General features: G+C 37.1%; 1 protein-coding gene across 1 annotated transcript; it reads left to right on the top strand.

Moving 5' to 3' along the window:
- Positions 1-13,780: 13,780 nt before the first annotated feature.
- Positions 13,781-14,608, top strand: LOC104237085 (protein DOG1-like 1). Its single transcript, XM_009791163.2, has one exon. It carries the CDS (start codon positions 13,781-13,783, stop codon positions 14,606-14,608), a length of 828 nt encoding a protein of 275 aa, XP_009789465.1.
- The last annotated feature ends 9,420 nt before the right edge of the window (positions 14,609-24,028 follow it).

Here is a 24,028-nt window from a genome sequence, read left to right as displayed (position 1 = left end):
GGGGCCCTCAGTAAATATTTGCTTTAAAAATTGTTTAGACTTCGGGATGGACCGTTTAGTAAAATTCCACGGTCCTACCCAAAATAAATACGCTAGTCGCTTTAGGCGCGCCTTTAATAATTTAATTTCCTTAAACTCGGGTGCACATTGATGTGACCCAAATCCAAATCTCAACGGAGTCAAAGTGTGTCGACGACCACGGGTACATTGATTGTAACGCGGTTCGAGATACATTTTCACAACGTTGCAATTCCTTGTAAAAAATAATAATAATAATTATGAAAGCGGTAAAAAGTTAAAATTTGCACATAAGTTCATATTTGTATTAAATCAGATAATCAAGCCAAATATGACAGTTGAGCGACCGTGCTAGAACCACGGAACTCGGGAATGCCTAACACCTTCTCCCGGGTTAACAGAATTCCTTATCCGGATTTCTGGTACGCAGACTGTAATATGGAGTCATTCTTTTCCTCGATTCGGGATTAAATTGGTGACTTGTGACACACTAAACCTCCCAAGTGGCGACTATGAAATAAATAAATAAATCCCGTTTCGATTGTCCTTTAACTGGAAAAAACTCCTTCGCCCCTCGTGGGTGCGGTAAAAGGAGGTGTGACAATAGTCACTCTATGTACGATTACTCCTTGTTCTATAAGAAGACTTTTGATCGTGTGGTATTCATGGGAGTCTATGTAGATGATGTTCTATTGACAGGAAATGACCTCATTGAAATTCAAATGTTGAAAGCCTTCCTACATGAATAATTTAAGATCAAAGACTTAGAAAGACTACACTATTTCTTGGGACTTGAAGTGTTTTACAGAGATGGTGGCATCTTTATCTCACAAAGGAAATTTGTTCTTGACCTTCTCAAGGAATATGACTATGTCCATTCTACCAGCCTGTCCTCTCCCCTTGATCACACGATAAAGTTGAAGGCTAAGGAAGGAGTACCCTAATCTGATCCTACTTTCTATAGACAGTTGGTTGGTAAGTTAAACTTCCTCACCAACACTAGACTGGATATAGCCTATGGAGTACAACATCTAAGCCAATTTATGCAGGATCCTAGAGAGCCTCACCTTCAAGCTGCATATCATATGCTTAGATATCTACTCAAGGATCCCACCTTGGGTCTTTTCATGTCCAATGAAGTTGACTTCTCAGTTAAGGCCTACTGTGATTCTGATTGGGCTGCGTGCCCTGACTCCAGAAAGTCTGTGTCAGATTATATTGTTCTTTTGTGCAACAGCCCTATCGGTTGGAAATCTAAGAAGCAAGAAACCATCTCCCTTTCCTCAGCGGAAGCAGAGTATAGATCCATTAGAAAGGTTGTTGGTGAACTTATTTGGTTGCATCGAGTGCTCACAGAGTTGACTATCCCTCCTGCCCATCCAATTCCCATATTTTGTAACAGTCAATCTACTCTCCACATTGCTAGAAATCCAGTATTTCATGAGCGCACTAAGCACATTGAAGTGGATTGCCACTTTGTCAGGTCCAAGCTTACTGAATGTCTCGTCCTGCTTCACCATATATGGACTGGTGATCAACTCGCTGACATCTTCACCAAATCTCTCACTGGGATCAAGCATGCTACTGTTTTGAGCAAGTTGGTTGTGTTTCCTCCACCTCCAACTTGATGGGGGAGGGGTATTAAGATTATAGCAGTACACTAGCACTGCATCTTTATTTCTCTTCTCTTTCTCTTTTTCGATAGTTAGTTGGTAGTTGTTACTGCACATTCCATTAGTTGGCTATTCTTTTCCATTAGTTAGTTACAACTGTTAAGAGTTGGTTAGTTAGTAGATTAGCTATAGCTTAGCTGCCATTAGTTGATCTCATCGTATATAAGAATCAAGCTCCAGCATAATGAAAGATGATTCTCATTTTTCACTCAATTGAGAGAGATTTCATTTCTGCATTTTAACTTCTATTCTGTTTGACCCAAAAGATACTAAAACCATTTTGAAAAAATCATCAAAGATGAAGGGGTAAATCCTAGTCAAATATAATTAATTCTGGATCAAAAAGTTAACAGTAATGATTACATATGGGACGAAAGAGGCATGATTGATCTTATTAAAATTCAACATTGTATTTCTAGTCAATTGATTATATATATATATATTCTTTGAGGTCATTTCCTCTTTTTCTTGAAGATATAAGAAAGGAACTTTTTGTCATCCTTTTTTGAGATAATGGAGAAGCCCCAAGAATTGAGAGCTTTATTTAGCTATATATAGTCGAGGCCTTTTTACCCTTTGCTTTACTTGACACTTTCTTGTCACTAATGTGTCCTGGTCGTGATTTTAGGCATTACTCTTTTCGATTCGTCGGATCTCACATAGGAGAAATTGAGTGGTCTCTATTGACTTTCACTGCCCAGTTACTGAGGCGAGGTTTCGGGCAACCTGGTTGTGGTGGTCAGATTTTGACCAATATAGTTAGTCCCTCCATCTGTCGAGGTCGTCCTATATCGGAATTCGGCAGACGGATCATGTTCGTTACGAAGTCGAGAGAAATTTGGCCTACAATTTTCCATTCCTTAGTCGCATTCTGTGGGTTTTAGCGAAGTGGTGGTGTTCTTTCAATCCTCGTGGACCATTGCGACGGTTTCAGAATCGAAACGTCGGTTGGCACTGAAGCGTTGGTTTGTGGTTACCACCATTATGACACACGTTTCTGGGAGACTAAAACGTTTCATGCCCTATCAGATTCGAATGACGACTCTTGGGTTTCGTGCTCGGGGAATTTATATCTCTTATAAATAGAGGGAACTTGTCACTTGATTGATTCACTTCATTTTTTGCTTGAAAGAGTTCTTCAGATATAGCTTTTTCTGATACCTTGAATTTCTACTTACCTTCTTGTCCACTGAAATCTTTCATCTCTTCTTTTTATTACTTCTTTGGCGCATTTTCTGCTAAAAATGGCTGGTGATTCTTCTCGCGATAATATTCTACCGGTAATCTGGTACCAGAGAGTTCTGTTCAGGTCACCGAATGGGCGAATGCGGTGGAGGATGAGGAGATTCCCTTAGTGGTTGAGATCTTGCCTCGCCCAGGGAGAGAGGCGACTGACTTCAGTTTTAGCAGCGGGGCAGAGCCGGAACCTTTCCCCTCCGTCATGAGGGAAAATGGGATTGTAGAGTTGAAAGAAAGGTAGGGAATCCCTAATTACATCGATATGCGACTGGTGGAGGGGAACGACATAGTTCACTTCGACTGTCCCGGGTATTGCGTGTTTTACGCCTACCCGTTTATTGTAGGGTACACACACTTCCTCTTCCCATGTTGGTGGTGGATTTTTTGCCGTTTCTACGAAGTGTTCCCCGCCCAACTTTTGCCTTATTTGTACAAGTTATTCCTTATGCTGCTCAAGTATGCGGAACTTGCTGGTCGTGAGGTCACTTTGGACCATATGCTCAGCATTTTTGCTCCTCAACTGATCCGTGGTTTGATGATTCACATGCGTCCTCGGGGGTCGAAGAGTATGGTGGTGAAGATGGACGACAGGACCAACCGTCGTTTCTACGAGAACTACTTTTATGTGCGAACCAAACACATTGTGGCGGACCCAATGGGATTTCCTGAGAGATGGAACTTCGCACATAAGTTTACATCTTTAGTTAGTGAAATGTTTGATTATTTTCTGCGAGTACTAAATTGTCTCGTCTTTGAAGTTAAGAGATTGACCCCGCCACCTGTTGAAGGGATTCGTGAATAGGTGGAGGACATTCTTCCCCATATAGTGGGAATTCGCACATGGTCGACCTTTCATGAGAGGTTCGGACGCGGGCCCCTTACAGGTGAGATGACGCCTTTATCTACTGTTCTTTTTTTTTATTTAGCCTCTTATGCATCGTTCATCTTTGCCAGAGAGGGTGCGGAGAGCAAGGTCTCCTCAGCTAGCTTTCTGCCAGCCGGCCGCATCTGCTCGCCCTATCGCAGTATCTACTGTACGACCTTCGTCGAGTACTGCTTTAGTTGAGTATGTGGCCTTGGTTACTCCAGCGAGGGCTGCTTCCCAGGACGAGGTCCCGACCAATGTCGTTCGCCCAACGGATGAGTCACCATTTACTAGAGAGGAAGAGCGGCCATCAAAGAGACGGAGAGTAGAGTTTGAGATGGCGCCCCCAATATTAATTCATCTGGACGACTCTCTCTCGATGGGCTCCAAAAAGGGTGTTACTACAGCTCCCCTCATAGGGGCGGCTCAAACCATTGGAGTTGTCGGTGCTCGCGATCAGCAATCAAAAACTCCTGCCACCGTCTTAGCTCAATTAGAAGTCCCTGTCATTGTTGATGATCAACACCTTGTCGCGGTAGAGAACCAGACCTCTGGGCTGCTGTTGTGATTTCAGACGTGCCCTCATCTTCTGCAGCGGGTCATACTTCCTCTTCAGTAGTAGAAAGGGGAAAAGGTGTGATGATTGATGACTTTGAGTCTGAGTCAGACCTAGACCCCGACGATGTTAGGATGTTTGAGGAGGGTCTCACTCATTCGGTGGTTAATGCAGGGGGCTCGGCCCGTATTCTTCAAATCCCTTCCGGCGTTAATCTCTTGGCGGAGGGGGAAGATCTAGTACCGCAATTCAGCCTGTTCTGCTCCGAAGCTGAGAACGAGTCCTTTCGGGATGTTCTAGATGCTGAGTTGAGGGACGAGGTGGCCGTCATAGGCTTAAGGGTACATTACATTTATTTTGGCTTTACGTTTTCGCCCTTTTCGAAAGTACTAGTTTAACCCCATCTTTATATTTTCCAAACATACATGGTAGAAGTGGAAAGCATTAGTAGGGCCAATATCTGGGCAAGGGTTTTCTTGAAGATGCTGGAAAATACCGTCGCTACCGTGACAGGTGTCGCGAGATGCATGAGCGGCTGAGGATGGATCCCCATAATCGGACTCTTGGTGAGGAGTTGGAGAAAAGGGACCAGGAATTGATGCAGACCATCCGCAGCAATAACGAACTTGAGGAGCAACTTCGCATTAAGGACGGGGAGCTCGAGTTGGGTAAGGGGATCGCAGTGAAGTGTGAGCATTTGTAAGGTAGGTTAAGGTCGATGTAGTCGGAGATGGACCAAAACTGGTCAAGGTCGAGGCGATGAGCACGGAGTGGATAAGAAAATTGACCGCGATGGAGAGCAAAGTCGCTGGATTAGAGAACACTAAGAGTGCCTGGTCCGAGGCTTTGGTGAGGGCGACGGCCCTTGAGAACACCATCCACGTACTCCAATCCGAACAGGAGTCAGAGAGAGCAACAGCTACCCTCATGGAGGCGAGGCTCGAGGAGCGCATTGACGTGATTAATCAGGAGGCATCGGTTTTGGGAGATCGGGTCGCGGCCCTAGAGGCGGAAAATGAGCGATTACAGGCTCAGGTTGAGTCATCTTCCGCTGCCATTCCTCGCCAAATGCATGATCTCCATATATAAGAATTTGAGGGAGGAGGGCACCGTGGTTGAGGCTGCTTATGAAGAAGCGCGAGCGAAAGCTCGGGAGGCTCTAACTGTGGATTTGACGCAGCGATGCCTGCAGCTAATGGGGATGCGGATGATGGTAATGGAGAACCTCTCGGAGACGGTGATGATAGTGGTAATGGTGACGGCAGTGATGACGCCGAATAAAGAATGTTATCCTTTGTTTTTATTTTCATTTTGTTTGTCGACTGTTGTTTGTTCATTTTTTTTCTCTGGTTGTCCTGGGCCATGTGTAAGTGGCGGTATCCGCACTGTGACTTTGCATAAATAAAAGTTCTTTTCTTCGCTATTTGCATTGTACTTCACTTTTTATTTCAACTGTTTATGGCTTTGGTGCAAGATAGGGGCTCGTCTGACGAGTCCCGATTTTCCTTTTCTTCCGGTGGTTGTCGACCTTTAAGGGTGATGTCTTGAACTTATCAAAATATTGGCCCGTCATCTTTCAATCGAGATCGAACCCCTTTTTTTTTTTTTTTGGTGAAGGCCCTTGGCTTGAAGTGTGTTATTTCGAATCTTATCGAAATAAAAGTCCGTCGTCGTTCAATCGAGGTCGAGCTCTTCTTTTCTTTTGGCGAAAGCCCTTAGCCTTAAAGGGTGTTATTTTGAACTTATCGAAATAACAGCCCGTCGTTCGATCAAGGTCGAACTCTTCTTTTCTTTTGGCGAAGGCCTTTAGCCTTGAAGGGTGTTATTTCGAACTTATCGAAATAACAGCTCGTCGTCGTTCGATCGAGGTTGAACTCTTCTTTTCATTTGGCGAAGGCCCTTAGCCTTAAAGGGTGTTATTTCGAACTTATCAAAATAACAGCCCGTCGTCGTTCGATCAAGGTCGAACTCTTCTTTTCTTTTGGCGAAGGCCCTTAGCCTTAAAGGGTGTTATTTCGAACTTATCGAAATAACAACCTGTCGTCGTTCGATCAAGGTCGAACTCTTCTTTTCTTTTGGTGAAGGACCTTAGCCTTAAAGGGTGTTATTTCGAACTTACCGAAATAACCCGTCGTCGATCGATCGAGGTCGAACTCTTCTTTTCTTTTGGCGAAGGCTCTTAGCCTTAAAGGGTGACAATTCGAACTTATCGAAATAATAGCCCGTCGTCGTTTGATCGAGGTCGAACTCTTCTTTTCTTTTGACGAAGGCCCTTAGACTTAAAAGGTGTTATATCGAACTTATCGAAATAGCAGCCCATCGTCGTTCGATCAAGGTCGAACTCTTCTTTTCTTTTGGCGAAGGTGCTTAGCCTTAAAAGGTGTTATTTCGAACTTATCGAAATAACATCTCGTAGTCGTTCAATCAAGGTCGAACTCTTCTTTTCTTTTGGCCAAGGCCCATAGCCTTAAAGGGTATTATTTCTAACTTATCGAAATAACAGCCCGTCGTCGTTCGATTAGGTCAAACTCTTCTTTTCCTTTAGCGAAGGCCCTTAGACTTAAACGGTGTTATTTCGAACTTATCGAAATAACAACACATTGACGTTCGATCAAGGTCGAACTTTTCTTTTCCTTTGGCGAAGGCCCTTAGCCTTAAAGGGTGTTATTTTGAACTTATCGAAATAACAGCCCGTCGTCATTCGAACGAGGTCGAGCTCTTCTTTTATTTTGGCGAAGGCCCTTAGCGTTAAAGGGTGTTATTTCGAACTTATCGAGATAACAGCTAATGATCGTTCGATCGAGGTCAAACTCTTCTATTTCATTTGGTGAAGGCCCTTAGCCTTAAAGGGTGTTATTTCAAACTTACCGAAATAACAGCCCATCGTCATTCGATCGAGGTCGAACTCTTCTTTTCTTTTGGCGAAGGCCCTTAGCCTTAAAGGGTGTTATATCGAACTTATCGAAATAATAGCCCACCGTCGTTTGATCGAGGTCGAACTCTTCGTTTCTCTTGGCGAAGGCCCTTAGCTTTAAAGGGTGTTATTTCAAACTTATTGAAATAACAGCCCGTCATCGTTCGATCGAGGTCGAACTCTTCTTTTCCTTTGGCGAAGGCCCTTAACCTTGAAGGGTGTTATTTCGAACTTATAGAAATGACATCCCATAGTCGTTCGAATGAGGTCGAACTCTTCTTTTCATTTGGCGAAGGCCCTTAGCCTTAAAGGGTGTTATTTCGAACTTATCGAAATAATAGCCCATCGTCGTTGAATCAAGGTCGAACTCTTCTTTTCTTTTGGCCATGGCCCATAGCCTTAAAGGGTATTATTTCTAACTTATCGAAATAACAGCCCATAGTCATTCGATCAGGTCAAACTCTTCTTTTCCTTTAGCGAAGACCCTTAGCCTTAAACGGTGTTATTTCGAACTTATCGAAATAATAGCCCATCATCGTTCGATCAAGGTTGAACTGTTCTTTACTTTTGGCGAAGGCCCTTAGCCTTAAAGAGTGTTATTTTGAACTTATCGAGATAACAACCCGTCGTCATTCGATCGAGGTCAAACTCTTCTTTTTCATTTGGCGAAGGCCCTTAGCCTTAAAGGGTGTTATTTCGAACTTACCGAAATAACAGCTCATCATCGTTCGATCAAGGTTGAACTCTTCTTTTCTTTTGGCAAAGGCCCTTAGCCTTAAAAGGTGTTATTTCAAACTTATAAATATAACAGCCCGTCGTCGTCCGAAGGAGGTCGAACTCTTCTTTTCTTTTGATGAAGGCTCTTAGCCTTAAAGAGTGTTATTTCGAACTTATCGAAATAACAGCCCGTCATCGTTCAATCGAGGTCGAACTCATCTTTTCTTTTGGCGAAGGCCCTTAGCCTTAAAGGGTGTTATTTCTAACTTATCAAAATAACAGCCCGTCATCGTTCGATCAAGGTCGAACTCTTCTTTTCTTTTGGTGAAGGCCCTTAGCCTTAAAGGGTGTTATTTTGAACTTATCGAAATAACAGCCTGTCGTCGTTCGATCGAGGTCGAACTCTCCTTTTCTTTTGGCGAAGGCCCTTAGCCTTAAAGGGTGTTATTTCGAACTTATAAAAATAACAGCCCGTCGTCGTTCGATCGAGGTCTAACTCTTCTTTTCTTTTGGCAAAGGCCCTTAGCCTTAAAGGGTGTTATTTCGAACTTATCGAAATAACAACTCGTCGTCGTTCGATTGAGGTCGAACTCTTCTTTTCTTTTGGCGAAGGCCCTTAGCCTTAAAGGGTGTTATTTCGAACTTATCGAAATAACATCATGTCGTCGTTCGATCAAGGTCGAATTATTCTTTTCTTTTGGTGAAGGCCCTTAGCCTTAAAGTGTGTTATTTCAAACTTATCGAAATAATAACTCGTCGTCGTTCGATCGAGGTCGAACTCTTCTTTTCTTTTGGCGAAGGCTCTTAGCCTTAAAGGGTGTTATTTCGAACTTATAAAAATAATAGCCCGTCGTTGTTCGATCGAGGTCTAACTCTTCTTTTCTTTTGGCAAAGACCCTTAGCCTTAAAGGGTGTTATTTCGAACTTATCGAAATAACAACCTGTCATCGTTCGATCGAGGTCGAACTCTTCTTTTCTTTTGGCGAAGGCCCTTAGCCTTAAAGGGTTTTATTTTGAACTTATCGAAATAACATCTCGTCGTCGTTCGATCGAGGTCGAATTATTTTTTTCTTTTGGTGAAGGCCCTTAGCCTTAAAGGGTGTTATTTTGAACTTATCGAAATAACAAACTATCATCGTTCGATCGAGGTCGAACTCTTCTTTTCTTTTGGCGAAGACCCTTAGCCTTAAAGGGTGTTATTTCGAACTTCTCGAAATAACAGCCCGTAGTCGTTCGATCAAGGTCGAACTCTTCTTTTTTTTGGCGAAGGCCCATAGCCTTAAAGGGTGTTATTTTTAACTTATCGAAATAACAACCTGTCGTCGTTCGATCGAGGTTGAACTCTTCTTTTCTTTTGGCGAAGGCCCTTAGCCTTAAAGGGTGTTATTTTGAACTTATCAAAATAACAGCATGTCGTCGTTCGATCGAGGTCGAACTCTTCTTTTCTTTTGGTGAAGGCACTTAGCCTTAAAGGGTGTTATTTCGAACTTATCGAAATAACAGCTCGTCATCGTTCGATCGAGGTCGAACTCTTTTTTTTTTGGCGAAGTCCCTTAGCCTTAAAAGGTGTTATTTTGAACTTATTGAAATAACAACTCGTCGTCTTTCGATCGAGGTCGAACTCTTCTTTTCTTTTGGCAAAGGCCCTTAGCCTTAAATGGTGTTATTTCGAACTTATCGAAATAACATCTCGTCGTCGTTCGATCGAGGTCGAACTCTTCTTTTCTTTTGGCGAATGCCCTTAGCCTTAAAGGGTGTTATTTTGAACTTATCGAAATAACAGACCGTCGTCGTTCGATCGAGGTCGAACTCTTCTTTTCTTTTGGCGAAGGTCCTTAGCCTTAATGGGTGTTATTTCGAACTTATCGAAATAACAGCCTGTCATCGTTCGATCGAGGTCGAACTCTTCTTTTCTTTTGGCAAAGGCCCTTAGCCTTAAAGGGTGTTATTTCGAACTTATCGAAATAACAACCCGTCGTCGTTCGATCAAGGTTGAACTCTTCTTTCTTTTTGGCAAAGGCCATTAGCCTTAAAGGGTGTAATTTCGAACTTATCGAAATAACAGCCCGTCATCAGTCCCGATTTCTGGAGAGTTGGACATCTTTCGTGGGAGTCCCAGTCTGTTTGGTATTGCTTGCACCAGATGGAGCAATGCTGGTGAATACGAGGTGTTGATGTTTTGTTTTGGTTCGTGCTGTGTGCGCCTTATGGTTTTCTTGTCTGACTCCTGCTGTCCAGCTCGGAGATATTGCCGGCAGGAGGTATTTCAGCTGTGTTGAAGCAATTTGACCTTCAATCGAAATGTGCCTGTGTATGTTCGTCCCCGCGGGTCTTATGTGCTTGCCTGGACAAAGAGTGGGAGGTGAGGATGAGATTTTCTTCGCTCCCGCCTGGTGGTCTGGTGGGGGAATACAGGTCGATAACATCGTTTGCTTTGTTTAATATATCGATGGTTGATGGGGCGAAGATTTCCGAGCCCGATGATCTTGCTTGCTCTTCTTCCTTTTCTGCGTTGCTCTTGAGTCTCGCGTGGATTGGGTTTTTCCTCCGCGTTTCTTTTGGCGAGTGATTGTATTTCTTAGTTTCGATCTGGGAGAAACTAGGAAATTTTCACTAAGAAATTCCCACAGACGGCGCTAAATTGTTTGACTCAAAAGATACTGAAACCTTTTTGAACAAATCAATCAAAGATGAAGGGGTAAATCTTAGTCAAACTTAATTAATTCCGGATCAAAAAGTTAACAGTAATGATTACATATGGGATGAAAGAGGCATGATTGATCTTATTAAGATTCAACATTGTCTTTCTCGTCAATTGATGAAGAAGTAAATTTACATATATTCTTCGATGTCATTTCCTCTTTTTCTTGAAGATATAAGAAAGGAGCTTTTTGTCATCCTTTTTTGAGAGAATGGAGAAGCCCTAGGATTCAGAGCTTTCTTTGGCTATATATAGTCGAGGCCCTTTTACCCTTTGCTTGACTTGACACTTTGTTGTCACTAATGTGTCCTGGTCGTGATTTTAGGCATTATTCTTTTCGATTCGTCGGATTTCACAGAGGAGAAATGGAGTGGGCTCTATTGACTTTCACTGCCCAGTTATTGAGATGGGGTATCAGGCTACCTGGTCGTGGTGGTCAGATTTTGACCGATACATATTCCTTGGAAGCTTCTGATCGCTTCCTCCATTGTAGACTGAAGTTTTCACAGTTCAAATTTCTTCGAGCTTAACAAATATTACAATTACACTCATTTAACTATTGATGCAATTAGTGACCGAAAAATAACAAAGAAAAAGAAAAAGAAAACTCAAAAGGGGGGGGGGGGGGGGGAGAGGTTTATCACGTGATTTTCTTATTCAATGCATTATGAAGCTGGGAATAAGATAAGAGAGGAATATTCCAAGTGAAAGAAAAGGTAAAGAACAAGTTGTCTGACACAGACAAAAGAGTGAATCTCAAAGCTCCGAAAAATTGAATCCTCTGCAGAGTGCCAACCTTTCCATGATTTCACTGCATCAGAAATAACATAAAATGTCAAATGTAAAATAGTTCTATTTCAGAGCTAAAATGGCACTAGTAAATGATATACTTCTCCGTCCCAACTTATGTAATGAAGTTTGACTGAGTATGAATTTTATGATTTTTTCTTTTTTGAAACTTATGGTTTAAAAGAAGTCATACGAATTTGTAGATTATAGATCATCTAAGTATAAATACGAAGTTTAAAGTTATTAGGTTTAAAGATGTCATTCTTCTCGGAACGAATTAAAAAGAAAATACCATCACAGGAGCAATAGATCATTACCTGTCCCTTTGCCAATATTGATCTCTTGGACAAAAAGGGAGTAATCAATAATAAGTGAGTCCTCACAGAATGTGCTGATAAACAAGAAAACAACACCTGCATACTCGCTCGCAGTTGCAACTTGCTCGGAAATCATGTTTTGACCCATTTCTCCTCAGTGGGAAAAATTGATATATACTCTCCTAAGTTTGGTTAGAAAAATTGAACAATGGAAGAGACCAAATTGATATTCTAATCCTGCAGAGCGTCATGTGATTATTTGGGATGCATTTGGGTTTTGTTCTTTCTTTCTTTTGTTAGTAAGCGTTTCGTGCCGTTCAATATTTCTGCAATGTTATAGATTTATTTATGAAAAGGTTTCTTTTCTCGAGCTATGGACATTTATGACTCGCAAGATGACATATTTTTCAAACCAAGACAGAATTATGCAAATTAAAAAGAATTTTTTTTGACATGTATGCCAAATATATGAAATACCAAAATTATCTTCTTAAATGAGTTGTGATCTCCACATTTCTTTTCATTTTCTCTCTGCTTATAAAGGTATGAATATTTAGATCAGATATATTAATAAGTCTATATCATTAAGGGTAAAATAGAGAGCTAAGATTAAATAGTTTGCAAAAAAAAAAAAATTACGTTATTCTTTTTTGTATTAACTAAAAAAAAGTATATCACTTAAAACGGGGAGAAATTCAAAAATAGCCAGATTTACAAGTGGTTATTCAAAAATAGTCACAGTTTCAAAAGTAATCGAAATTTAGCCACTTTTCATGTAAAGATAAATCTAAACGAAAACACTGTTCAAAATCCGGAAAAATACTTAAGCATAATATACTGGAGTTCCAGTATAATATACCGGTCCAGCATAATATACTAGAGTTTGGAGCACCGATGCTCCAGTCTCCAGTATATTGTACTGGAGCCAGCAAAGTATACCGATCCAGTATAATATGCTGGAAGTTCATACACAGGTGCACCAAACTCCAATATATTATGCTGAACCGGTCTCTGTTACAGCAAAATAGTGACTATTTTCCAATGACTTGGCAAATACTGGCTATTTTTTAATGATCAATCCGAAAACTGGCTAAACCGTGCTATTTTAACCTTAAAACGCGACGAGGAGTAATTTGTACAGGATGTGTATTACCAGAAGTTAGAAACGGTTGAACTGCTTAACCTTGGTCAATTCTGAAATGGCAGCATTTACCAAAATATCTATAACATCAGAATCAATATTGTTTATTCGTCTCAGTAAAAACCAAGAAATATTCAACTTTATGCTACATATGTTTACAAATTACAAGCCGTCAGGCCGAGAGAGAATAGTATCTCCAAAATGCCGCAATTTTGGTGTGAGATTCAAGTTCTGCTAAAAATGAAGGGCAGTAATTAATACCTTTGGACATTTCCACATTAGGATTAGAACGGTAAATATAAAATATAAGAAGTATATCTCCACTCCCAACACCCCATCCTCCCTCATATTTAAGGGCCAAGATCTCATTTGATGACTCTTAACAGAAGAATGAATATGTAGAGGTCCTAAGTTCAAAATTTCCGGCCACCAATTTACAAAATTATTTTTGCGTGCAAAAAAAAAAAAAAAAAAAAAAAAAAGCAGATCCATACGTAAAAGCTTGTTGCAAACCTTAAAAAAAAACATTTCATTTCTAATAGTTTAAACTTTTATACACATTATATTCATGCAATTTTTGCAGGGATAGCTCCAAAAATAAATGCAGTGCCATAGTCCATACTGTGCATAACTATTTTTTGGCTGATTACGAGCAGTTCCCCAGATAATTACTAACGCAAACAAAGTCTTTGGTACCAAATTTACTATAAAATATCAAAATCGGAAAAAAGGAAAGGACAAAGAAGAAAAAAACGGTCTTCTTGTTAGGAAAACAGGATTGGATGTGCTTAGTTCCACAACTTCATTAACTTTATAAATACCAAGTGTTCATTGACAAGCAAAAAGTAAGATGACTTCCCTCAATGTAAGTGATCAAGAAGCTCAACACTTATGCTTTCAAGAATGGATGAAGCTCCAAGAACAAGACCTCTTGGAGCTCCTCCATGCCCACCACCATTCCTCCTCCTCCTCCTCCGCCAGCACCTCTCGCACTAGCGCTAACAGCGACTGCCACCTAAAACAACTCATTGCAAAATCCATCAAACACTTCCAAGACTACATTGACAACCGCAGACATTTTGCACGTAACGATGTCAGTGCTTACCTTGCTCCCACTTGGTGCACCACTTTAGAAAGCTCCATGATCTGGATCTCCGGGTGCCATCCGTCCAGTTTCATTCGGCTCATTTATGCGCTTAGTGGCAGAGAACTTGAATCCCATCTCTCTAACTATCTCCAAGGTAAGAGATATGGAGACCTCAGTGAGCTCTCGACCATACAGCTGAAATCAATCGACGAGTTACATATGAAGACGATAAGGCAAGAAAACCGGTTGTCAAAGATGCTCACCAGCTTGCAGGAGGAGATAGCTGATCAGCCAATTGCCATTATCGCCAATGAAGTGGGAAATTTTGCTGAAATATGTGGTGAAGCAGAGGAGGCCCTTGATAAACATGCCAAGTGTTTAAGGCACGTAATAGAAGAAGCTGATAAGCTAAGGATGGAGACTTTCAAGGAGCTGGCGATGAACATATTGAGTCCATTTCAAGCTCTTGAATTTCTGGTAGCTAGCAAGAAGCTCCATCTTTGTGTCAATGCTTGGGGCAAAAAAAGAGATCTTCAGCATGGGAGGAACAGAGGAACAGTAGAGGGAAACATCTATCCAACTTTATCTTGAAAAGCAAAATAAAGAAGTGAGAAATGTTTATGGAAATTATGTATATATATGGAATAATGTTTAGTTGGTACTAAGTCCAGATTATTTTTACGGCGTTTGTAATTTCTTTTAATCTTTTAATTGTTGTTTTGGTATGATTCTTCAAACAACAACAACAAAAAAGAATTAGTTTTTTGATACTTCAAAAAAAATAAAAAAATAAAAAAATTACTTTAGTGTGATTTAGCATGAAACCTAGAAAGATGTTGAATATCCAATATTAGTTTCAGAATTTTGAATCTGTTATCTCATCCTATAACATGAAGAGAACGAAGGAAAAAAAATCTTCTAATGTGGCCGATAGTATAAACTAATGCTGATTTTTATGTGAAGACTATATCTCTTAAAATCCCAAACAAACGACCCCTAAAGTCAAACTAAGGCATTCAACCTGAAAAGCATGAGCAATAAAGTGATATAAATCAGATACTGTTATGATAAATATCATATTATGGTGGATGTCTACTCTTCCTCCATGATCTTCATGTCAAATGCTTAATGACATATTTTCTATGTTCAATGACATATTCCATGACATATTTTCTTTACTTTTCATGCCTATATAAAGGCCTTGTAATAGATAGGAAAATACACACAATTGAAGAAGAAAATCTCTTCCTTTCTCTCTATCTCTATTTCTTGTTCATGTTTTACTAAATTGTCTTTATTTCTTATTCATGTTTTACTAAATTGCTTTTATTTCATAACACGTTATCAGCACGAGTCTCTAACCAATTGTATATATATCTACAAAAATTTCCTACATCCGAAAAGATTGCAATTAGAAGTCATACATATCATCTCATGGTTAGATGTAAAAAGAAACTACATATGGTAAGTAATGAAACGTACGAAGGTATAATTATCTTATACTTATTATTTCTTTAATATCTCATATGCACACAACGTCGTACTATACATGTATTGCATAAGCACATATTAATATTACATTTTTTATATCACATGAATGAAATGACATTTTTGAAGTTCTATAAGTAAAAATCATAGTACCAGTTAATTGTTAATATGATGCATGTCATGGTAACCAATGATATGTTATATAAATTGTCTTATGTATATTTGTGTGTTAACTATCTTCAATATGTCTTGCCGCTTTTAACATTTTCTTTTACTTTGATGAATATTTTTCTATTTTGGGTTTTTACACTTGCATATAGTTAAAAAAAAGAATAAAAATAAAAAAATAAAGAAAAAATTGGGTCATATTAGAAGCATAAATCATCTTGAAGAAAACAAGAAATACTTCACATCTTTATCTAGGTTGATTAATTACTTCTTTGAAATTTGGAAAACAAATCAGCTACTGAGAAAGTATACTTCATAATTTATGGTCGTATCATTTGAAAGCAAACAGTGATTAGTATGACTACTAGAAAAGGTATTTTCGAGTATCCATGATCTATTTGATGCTTGCTACTGACTTACCATTTTCAAGTATTTTATATAAATGATGCATAAGCTACAACTGGTAAGTTGTTACCTATAATGTCACTTTTCAGGTAATATAAAAGCTGAATTTATGTATTAGTACTATATATGTGTTGTTACTTATATGTTGTACTTTTGATAAATTTATTCACTAATTGCTTGGTTGAATTGAGTGAAGGAAAGTCATGGCATTAAATCAAATCCAATAGGTAAGGTATGCCCCGAAAACAACAATATTTTTGAAAGAGGCTCAATAAATATTATGACAATGATTTTATGATCAATTTAAACTCTAATAGAATTTAGAAGAAATATTCTGACTACAAACGGTTGTATTTCATATAAATGCTACAAATAATTGATAAAGCTTTATGCTGATTTGAGATTTGTACACTTATTTAAGAAAACAAATTTGATTTTTGTTAAGCTGCAAATTAGTTGTGTACAACTTTATTGGCATGTGATTGAAATTAAGGCTTGAGAATGAATCTCAATATTGTTTAGCCTATTATGCCATTGATTGAGGGTAAGACATCGGGATCCAGTCCTGATGCTCCATAATGATAAGAGTTGGGTTTGAGTCCCAATTTATTATGGCCTAACATGCCTTTATATTGGTAAGACATTGAGTTTGAATCTCAATGTACCATATTGATGATATAATAATGACTAAAGAAAAATAATATATTTTTCATGAAAAGGCATGAAGATTGTCTCACTTGATTAGCTCCATTCTTGAAGTGAATGTGGTAGCAATACATAATAAGTCTAAATGAAGACAAGTGGTTGAACAATGAACGTGAACGCTCCAAATAATAATAATCATCACAATGATTATAAAAGGAGAACAACAAGGGTTCTCAAAATAGTCCTTCAAAATGTGAAGGCAATGTTTTCCATCAAATTGGTATGAAGCACACACTGATTATAATCCATTCCTTGAAGAGAATGTGACTTGTGATAAGCATTGAGAATGCAGACTCATTCCTAAAGGTGAATGTGGTAATATGTGATAAAAGAAATGAATAAAGACATGCAAGGCATGACCGCATGATTGGATGAATAACACACAACTCACCTTTGAGGGAGGTTTGAGTGAAATAAAGGGAATAAATATTATTGTGTGGTTACATGAATATGTCATTGGTCTCGTACATGTGATACACCAAAATATTTTGGCATGCCTTATAAAATTATTAAAGGCAAAATTAAAGCAAGAAATGATTTTGGTTATGATAATTTTGACCATGACAATTTATTATGATATAATTTTCTCAGTGAAGGAGACATTTACCATATGAATGGTATGATAAAAGATCTTGTAGTACAAAAGTTGTTAAGAGCTCCGGAAAAACTAATTTGTTACTATCCGGATGAATAAAATTATTCATGACATTGATATTGTAAAGTCTCAAAAGAAACTTTTTGAGTTTCAAATGTATAAGTCAAAGTCGTTGTCATATTGCGACATTAAATGAAAGGAAGATTGAATATCTTCTCTATAATCATACCGGGTAAATATGAAAGGTTATACGATTTTGTTTCTATTTGTACTACACAAATATAAGTATGATGCTTGAATCATATGCCACAAGTAAACTACAGGTTTACTAAAACAAATAATAGTTGGCATAACCGGTTGACCATCCCGGTTCAATTATGATGCGAAAAAATTAATTGAGAATTACATTGGCATATATTGAAGAACAGAAGATTCTTCAAGAATTCTCTTGTGCTGCTTATTCTCATGATATATCAGTTAAGGTTGAGATTGTATCCCTTGATTTCTGGAATAAATAAAAGGTGATAAATATATGGGCTCAGTCACCTGCCATGTGGACTGTTTACCATTTTAATAGATGCATCTATTCTATGGTCACGTGTGCATTTGTTATCAACTTGCAGTTTGGCTTTTGCAAGATTGCTTGCTCAAATTATTAGAGCACAGTTCCAGAATATAAATTATGATGATTTATCTTGATAATACTGGTTTAAATCCAAGTTGGTTTAGCAGAAATTGTATGCCTCCAATTATAGCTAAATCATTGGTTATGAGAACAAAACTCCCAAAAATAAAATTTGGTATGAGATGTATTATTTAATATACAACAACACTTGTACGCATCTAGCCAAGTTATAAAAATTTCTCCCTATAACATTCAGTTCAGGGTCAGGAACCAAATAATTTCTATATAGAAATATGAATGTGCTATATGATTTAATTATGCCACCAAAATGCACAGAGATGAGTTCCCAAAGAAGCTTGGGAAATGTGTTGGTGATCCCAACATTAGGGGGAGAAAATGGGCGGCTGAGAAAGTGATACGTGAAATGAATTATTATGAATACATATAGATCCTCGTACAAGAAAATATGAACTTGAAGTTCAAGTGATAATTCATTTATAAATTATTACTAGACGCATTTGCTGACCCAAAACTAAATGTCATATTTCAGCTGCTAATGCTCCAAATAGAATAAAGTCCATGAGGGACAGAGTCTATGGCACGCATGAAGCGTAACAGACCAATCGGTTCCAAAGATAAAACTCCTTGAAGAAGGAGAGGGGCAAATATTCAAAATGGTCATAATAAGGAGGCAAGTGCCCTAGAAGAGCACCACGACATAACACTTCATAAGACCTCATGGGAGAGGCTCAGGTACCTGAAAATAATGAAATAAAGAGATCTCAATAAGTTATGTCTTTATTGGGTAATAATGGAACCGACATAAAATGATTGTCGACGATATTGTTAATATAATGTAGCGCTCAATATGATTAATATTGACGAGGATCTTGAGATCAAATCTGTCATGAAATTTGGACGGATAAAAGATTGGCCAAATAAAAAATACGCAATGAAATTGACTTCACTTGAAAAATGTGAAGTTGGACGGATAGTCCAACACCTGAAAGTATAAAGTCAATTGAGGTATAAATGTGTTCTTGTGCGAAAGGTTCAAGTCGATAGACATAAAGACGACTTGTGGCACAAGAAAATTAGTAAATATCCTCACATTGATTATATGGAGACATGTTCTCTTATAGTGGATATAGTCACTTCAGGTTTTAATCTGGCAATATATGAAAAACTTGATATGCGTATAGTGGATATCATTGAAAGATTTAAATTGTCTTGGAGCATATTAAGGTTTCCAAGAAATTTATTAAATAAAGCTTCAAAAATCCTTATACGGATTGAAACAATCAGGGCGCATGTGGTATAATCGCCCGAGAGAGTACTTGTTGAAAGAAGGGTACAAGAATAATTCAATTTGTCTTTGTGTCTTTATAAAAGGATCTGGATTTGAATTTGTTATAATCGTTGTGTATGTTGCTGATTCAAATATCATTAGAACATTCGGGGAGCTTCCTGAAATAGTTGACTGTTTAAAGAAAGAATTTGAAATGAAAGATCTTGTAAAGACAAAAATAAAATTTTGTCTTGGTCTACAAATTGAGTATATGAAAGATGAAATTTTTGTCCATCAATGAGCATACACTGAAAAGATTTTAAAGTGATTCTATATGGATAAAGCACATCCATTGAGTACCCTGATGGTTGTGAGATCACTCGATATAAATAAAGATCCATTCATACCTCATGAAAATACTAAAGAACTTCTTGGTCCTGAAATACAACATCTTAGTGCAATTGATGTACTAATGTATCTTGCTAACACTACAAGGGGTGACATAACTTTTTCAGTTAATGTCTTAGTAAGATATAGCTCTGCTCCTACAAGGAGACATTGGAATGAAATCAAACATATATTGCGTTATCTAAAAGGGACTACCGCTGTGGCCTTATTTTATGGCAATGATTGCAATCCCGATCTTGTTGGTTATGCCGATATAGAGTATTTATCTGACACACACAAGGCTTGATCTCAAACATGCTATGTGTTTACATGTGGAGGCACTGTCATATCTTGGCGATCGACTAAGCAATCAATCGTGGCTACTTCTTCTAATCATGCTAAGATAATTGCTATTCATGAAGCAAGTCGAGAATGTATTTGGTTGAGGTTTATAATATATCTCATCCGAGACAAATGTGGTTTGAAGTGTGACAAACTACCCATAATTTTGTATGAAGACAATGCAGCATCCATAGCCCAATTGAAGGGATGATTCATAAAAGGAGATAAGACAAAGCACATTTCACCAAAGTTATTTTTCACACATGATGTTCAAAAGAATGGTGATATCAATGTGCAACAAATTCGTTCAAGTGATAATATGGTTGATTTATTCACCAAATCTCTACTGACGTCAACCTTCAAGAAACCGGTGTACAAGATTGTGATGCGAAGGCTGAAGGATATGAACTGAGGCTCTCATCAGGGAGAGTTAATACGCGGTGTACTCTTTTTCCCTTACAAGGTTTTGTCCCATCGGGTTTTCCTTGCAAGGTTTTTAACGAGGCAACCAAAAGGCGTATTTCTAAATATGTGTACTCTTTTTTCTTCATTAGGATTTTTTTCCCATACGGTTTTTTCCTAATAAGGTTTTAACGAGGCACGTTATTTATGGACATCCAAAGGGGAGTGTTATGATAAATATCATATTATGGTGCATGTCTACTCTTCCTCCATGATCTTCATGTCAAATGTTTAATGACATATTCAATGACATATTTTCTATGTTCAATGATATATTCCATGACATATTTTCTTCACTTTTCATGCCTATCTATATAAAAGCCTTGTAATAGATAAGAAAATACACACAATTGAAGAATAAAATCTCTTCCTTCTCTCTATCTCTATTTCTTGTTCATGTTTTACTAAATTGTCTTTATTTCTTATTTATGGTTTACTAAATTGTTTTTATTTCATAATAGATACTACTTATTTCTTTTCATAAAATCTTAGTTGTAGCCAATTATTGATCACTACCAAACTTAATTTTTCCACAAATTATTGATAAAGAAAATGACTAAGGCCCCGTTTGGCCATACATTTTGGCAACGTTTTTTCAAATCTTTTTTGAAAGCATTGTTTGTTCATAGATTAAAGATCTATTTTTGAAATTATTTTTCAAGTTCCCAAAAATTTCTGAAATTATTTTTCAAATAAAATAAAATGCATGTCCAAACATAATTTTAACTTCCAAAAATTATTTTTCAAAACTACTTCAAAAATTACTTTTTCAAGTTTCAACTAAATTTATGTCCAAACGCTAGCTAAGTTTTCTGAAAATAGTTTGTATTTGTATTGCCATTTTCCAACAAAAATCTCACATAATTTAGTTTTAGATTGGATAATAATATTATCTTAAACAAAAAGCTATATCTGGAAATTGGAACTCTTACTTCGAAAAACTGTTAGTCAGATTTTCAAATTATTAAGGGGAAGTAAGTTGGCTCCAGACACTCAGTTCTAGAAAATAATTTTCAAACTACTAGAGAAAATTCTGCAATGGTGTATATGCCAAACTGCATAGAGCACTCACTACTAGAATTCGGCCAAAAAGCGATCAAATATTGGCGACCAAATTTGGTCTGTTAAGAAAAGCGACCAAAGTTGGTCGCCAAACTACCGAAATTAATAAAAAAAATATTTGAAATAATTTAGCGACCATAGTTGGTCGCTATTTGGACGCAAATTTAGTCAAACTGTTGACTGGACTGGTCAGACTTGCTTGGTCAAAGATACACTGAGTTTAGTGACCAATGTTTGGTCGCAAAAGTGGGACCCACACAAATTTTTTTAATAATTTTATTATTATTTTATAAAACTTATAAAATATAAATATATATAATTTAAAACTTGCGACCAAAGTTGGTCGCTAACTGAAGGATAAGAAGATAGCGACCAACTTTGGTCGCTAAAGTGGGACCCAGTTATAATATTTTAATAAATATATATTTATGTAAAAATTTTTATAAAATATAAATAAATATAATTCAAAATTTAGCGACCAAAGTTGGTCGCCAATGTGGGACCCAGTTCTAACGTTTAACAATTTTTATTATTAATTTAAATATTATATAAAATATAAATAAATCTGATTAAATTTTAGTGACCAAATTTGGTCTCTAATTTAAATTCATGTACATTTAGTGACCAACTTTGGTCGCTAAATTAAATTCATTTAAAGTTAGCGACCAAAGTTGGTCTCTATATGGTCAAATTTAAAAATCACTTTTGTGTTTACTATGTAAATAATATAAATGTAAGTCGTTAATAATTTTGTAATACAAGGGATGAATAGTACTACGAAGCGGGCGTGTGTGTCTATATATACAATATATGTACTTACGCTATACTATGCACTAAGTATAAGTGTATGAGGTAATACCGTATCGAATATAGCTTATATATATATATATATATATATATATATATATATATATATGTACTTACGCTATACTATGCACTAACTATAAGTGTATTAGGTAATACCGTATCGAATACAACTTATATATATATAATATATATACTTACGCTATACTATGCACTAAGTATAAGTGTATGAGGTAATACCGTATCGAATACAGCTTATATATATATATATATATATATATATATATATATATAATATATGTACTTACGCTATACTATGCACTAACTATAAGTGTATTAGGTAATACCGTATCGAATACAGCTTATATATATACAATATATATACTTACGCTATACTATGCACTAAGTATAAGTGTATTAGGTAATATCGTATCGAATATAGCTTATATATATATATATAATATGTACTTACGCTATACTATGCACTAAGTATAAGTGTATGAGGTAATACCGTATCGAATATAACTTATATATATACAATATATGTACTTACGCTATACTATGCACTAAGTATAAGTGTATGAGGTAATACCATATCGAATACAGCTTATATATATACAATATATATACTTACGCTATATTATGCACTAAGTATAAGTGTATGAAGTAATACTGTATCGAATACAACTTATATATATACAATATATATATATACTTACGCTATATTATGCACTAAGTATAAGTGTACTAGGTAATACCGTATCGAATACAGCTTATATATATACAATATATATACTTACGCTATATTATGCACTAAGTATAAGTGTACTAGGTAATACCGTATCGAATACAGCTTATATATATATAATATATGTACTTACGCTATACTATACACTAAGTATAAGTGTATGAGGTAATATTGTATCGAATACAACTTATATATATAATATATGTACTTACGCTATACTATGCACTAAGTATAAGTGTATGAGGTAATACCATATCGAATACAGCTTATATATATACAATATATATATATACTTACGCTATATTATGCACTAAGTATAAGTGTACTAGGTAATACCGTATCGAATACAGCTTATATATATTTAATATATGTACTTACGCTTATGCACTAAGTATAAGTGTATGAGGTAATACCGTATCGAATATAGCTTAGAATACAGCTTATATATATATATAATATATGTACTTACGCTATACTATGCACTAAGTATAAGTGTATGAGGTAATACCATATCGAATACAGCTTATATATATACAATATATATACTTACGCTATATTATGCACTAAGTATAAGTGTATTAGGTAATACCGTATCGAATACAACTTATATATATATATATATATATATATTCTTCTTTTTTTTGAAATAGCGACCAACTTTGGTCGCTATTTTGGTCAAACGGTCAGAATATAGCGACCAAAGTTGGTCGCTATTTCTAAAAATTCAAAACTGTTTTACCCACCAAAATAGCGACCAACGTTGTCGCTATTTTAATTACATAACTCTCAAAACCGGGATCCCCTCCCATTCTTTCTAAAAAATTCCCAAAATCCCTTTTTTCTCTCTTACACTCAAACCCCACCCCCCTTCCAACTCCCACCACCAGGCCCCACCCACGCCACCAATGACCACCGCTCAGCTGCCACCGTCG

The sequence above is a fragment of the Nicotiana sylvestris genome, chromosome 2 (assembly GCF_000393655.2).
Source record: "Nicotiana sylvestris chromosome 2, ASM39365v2, whole genome shotgun sequence".
Lineage (NCBI taxonomy): Eukaryota > Viridiplantae > Streptophyta > Magnoliopsida > Solanales > Solanaceae > Nicotiana > Nicotiana sylvestris.
This window is presented reverse-complemented; position numbering and strand designations above follow the sequence as displayed.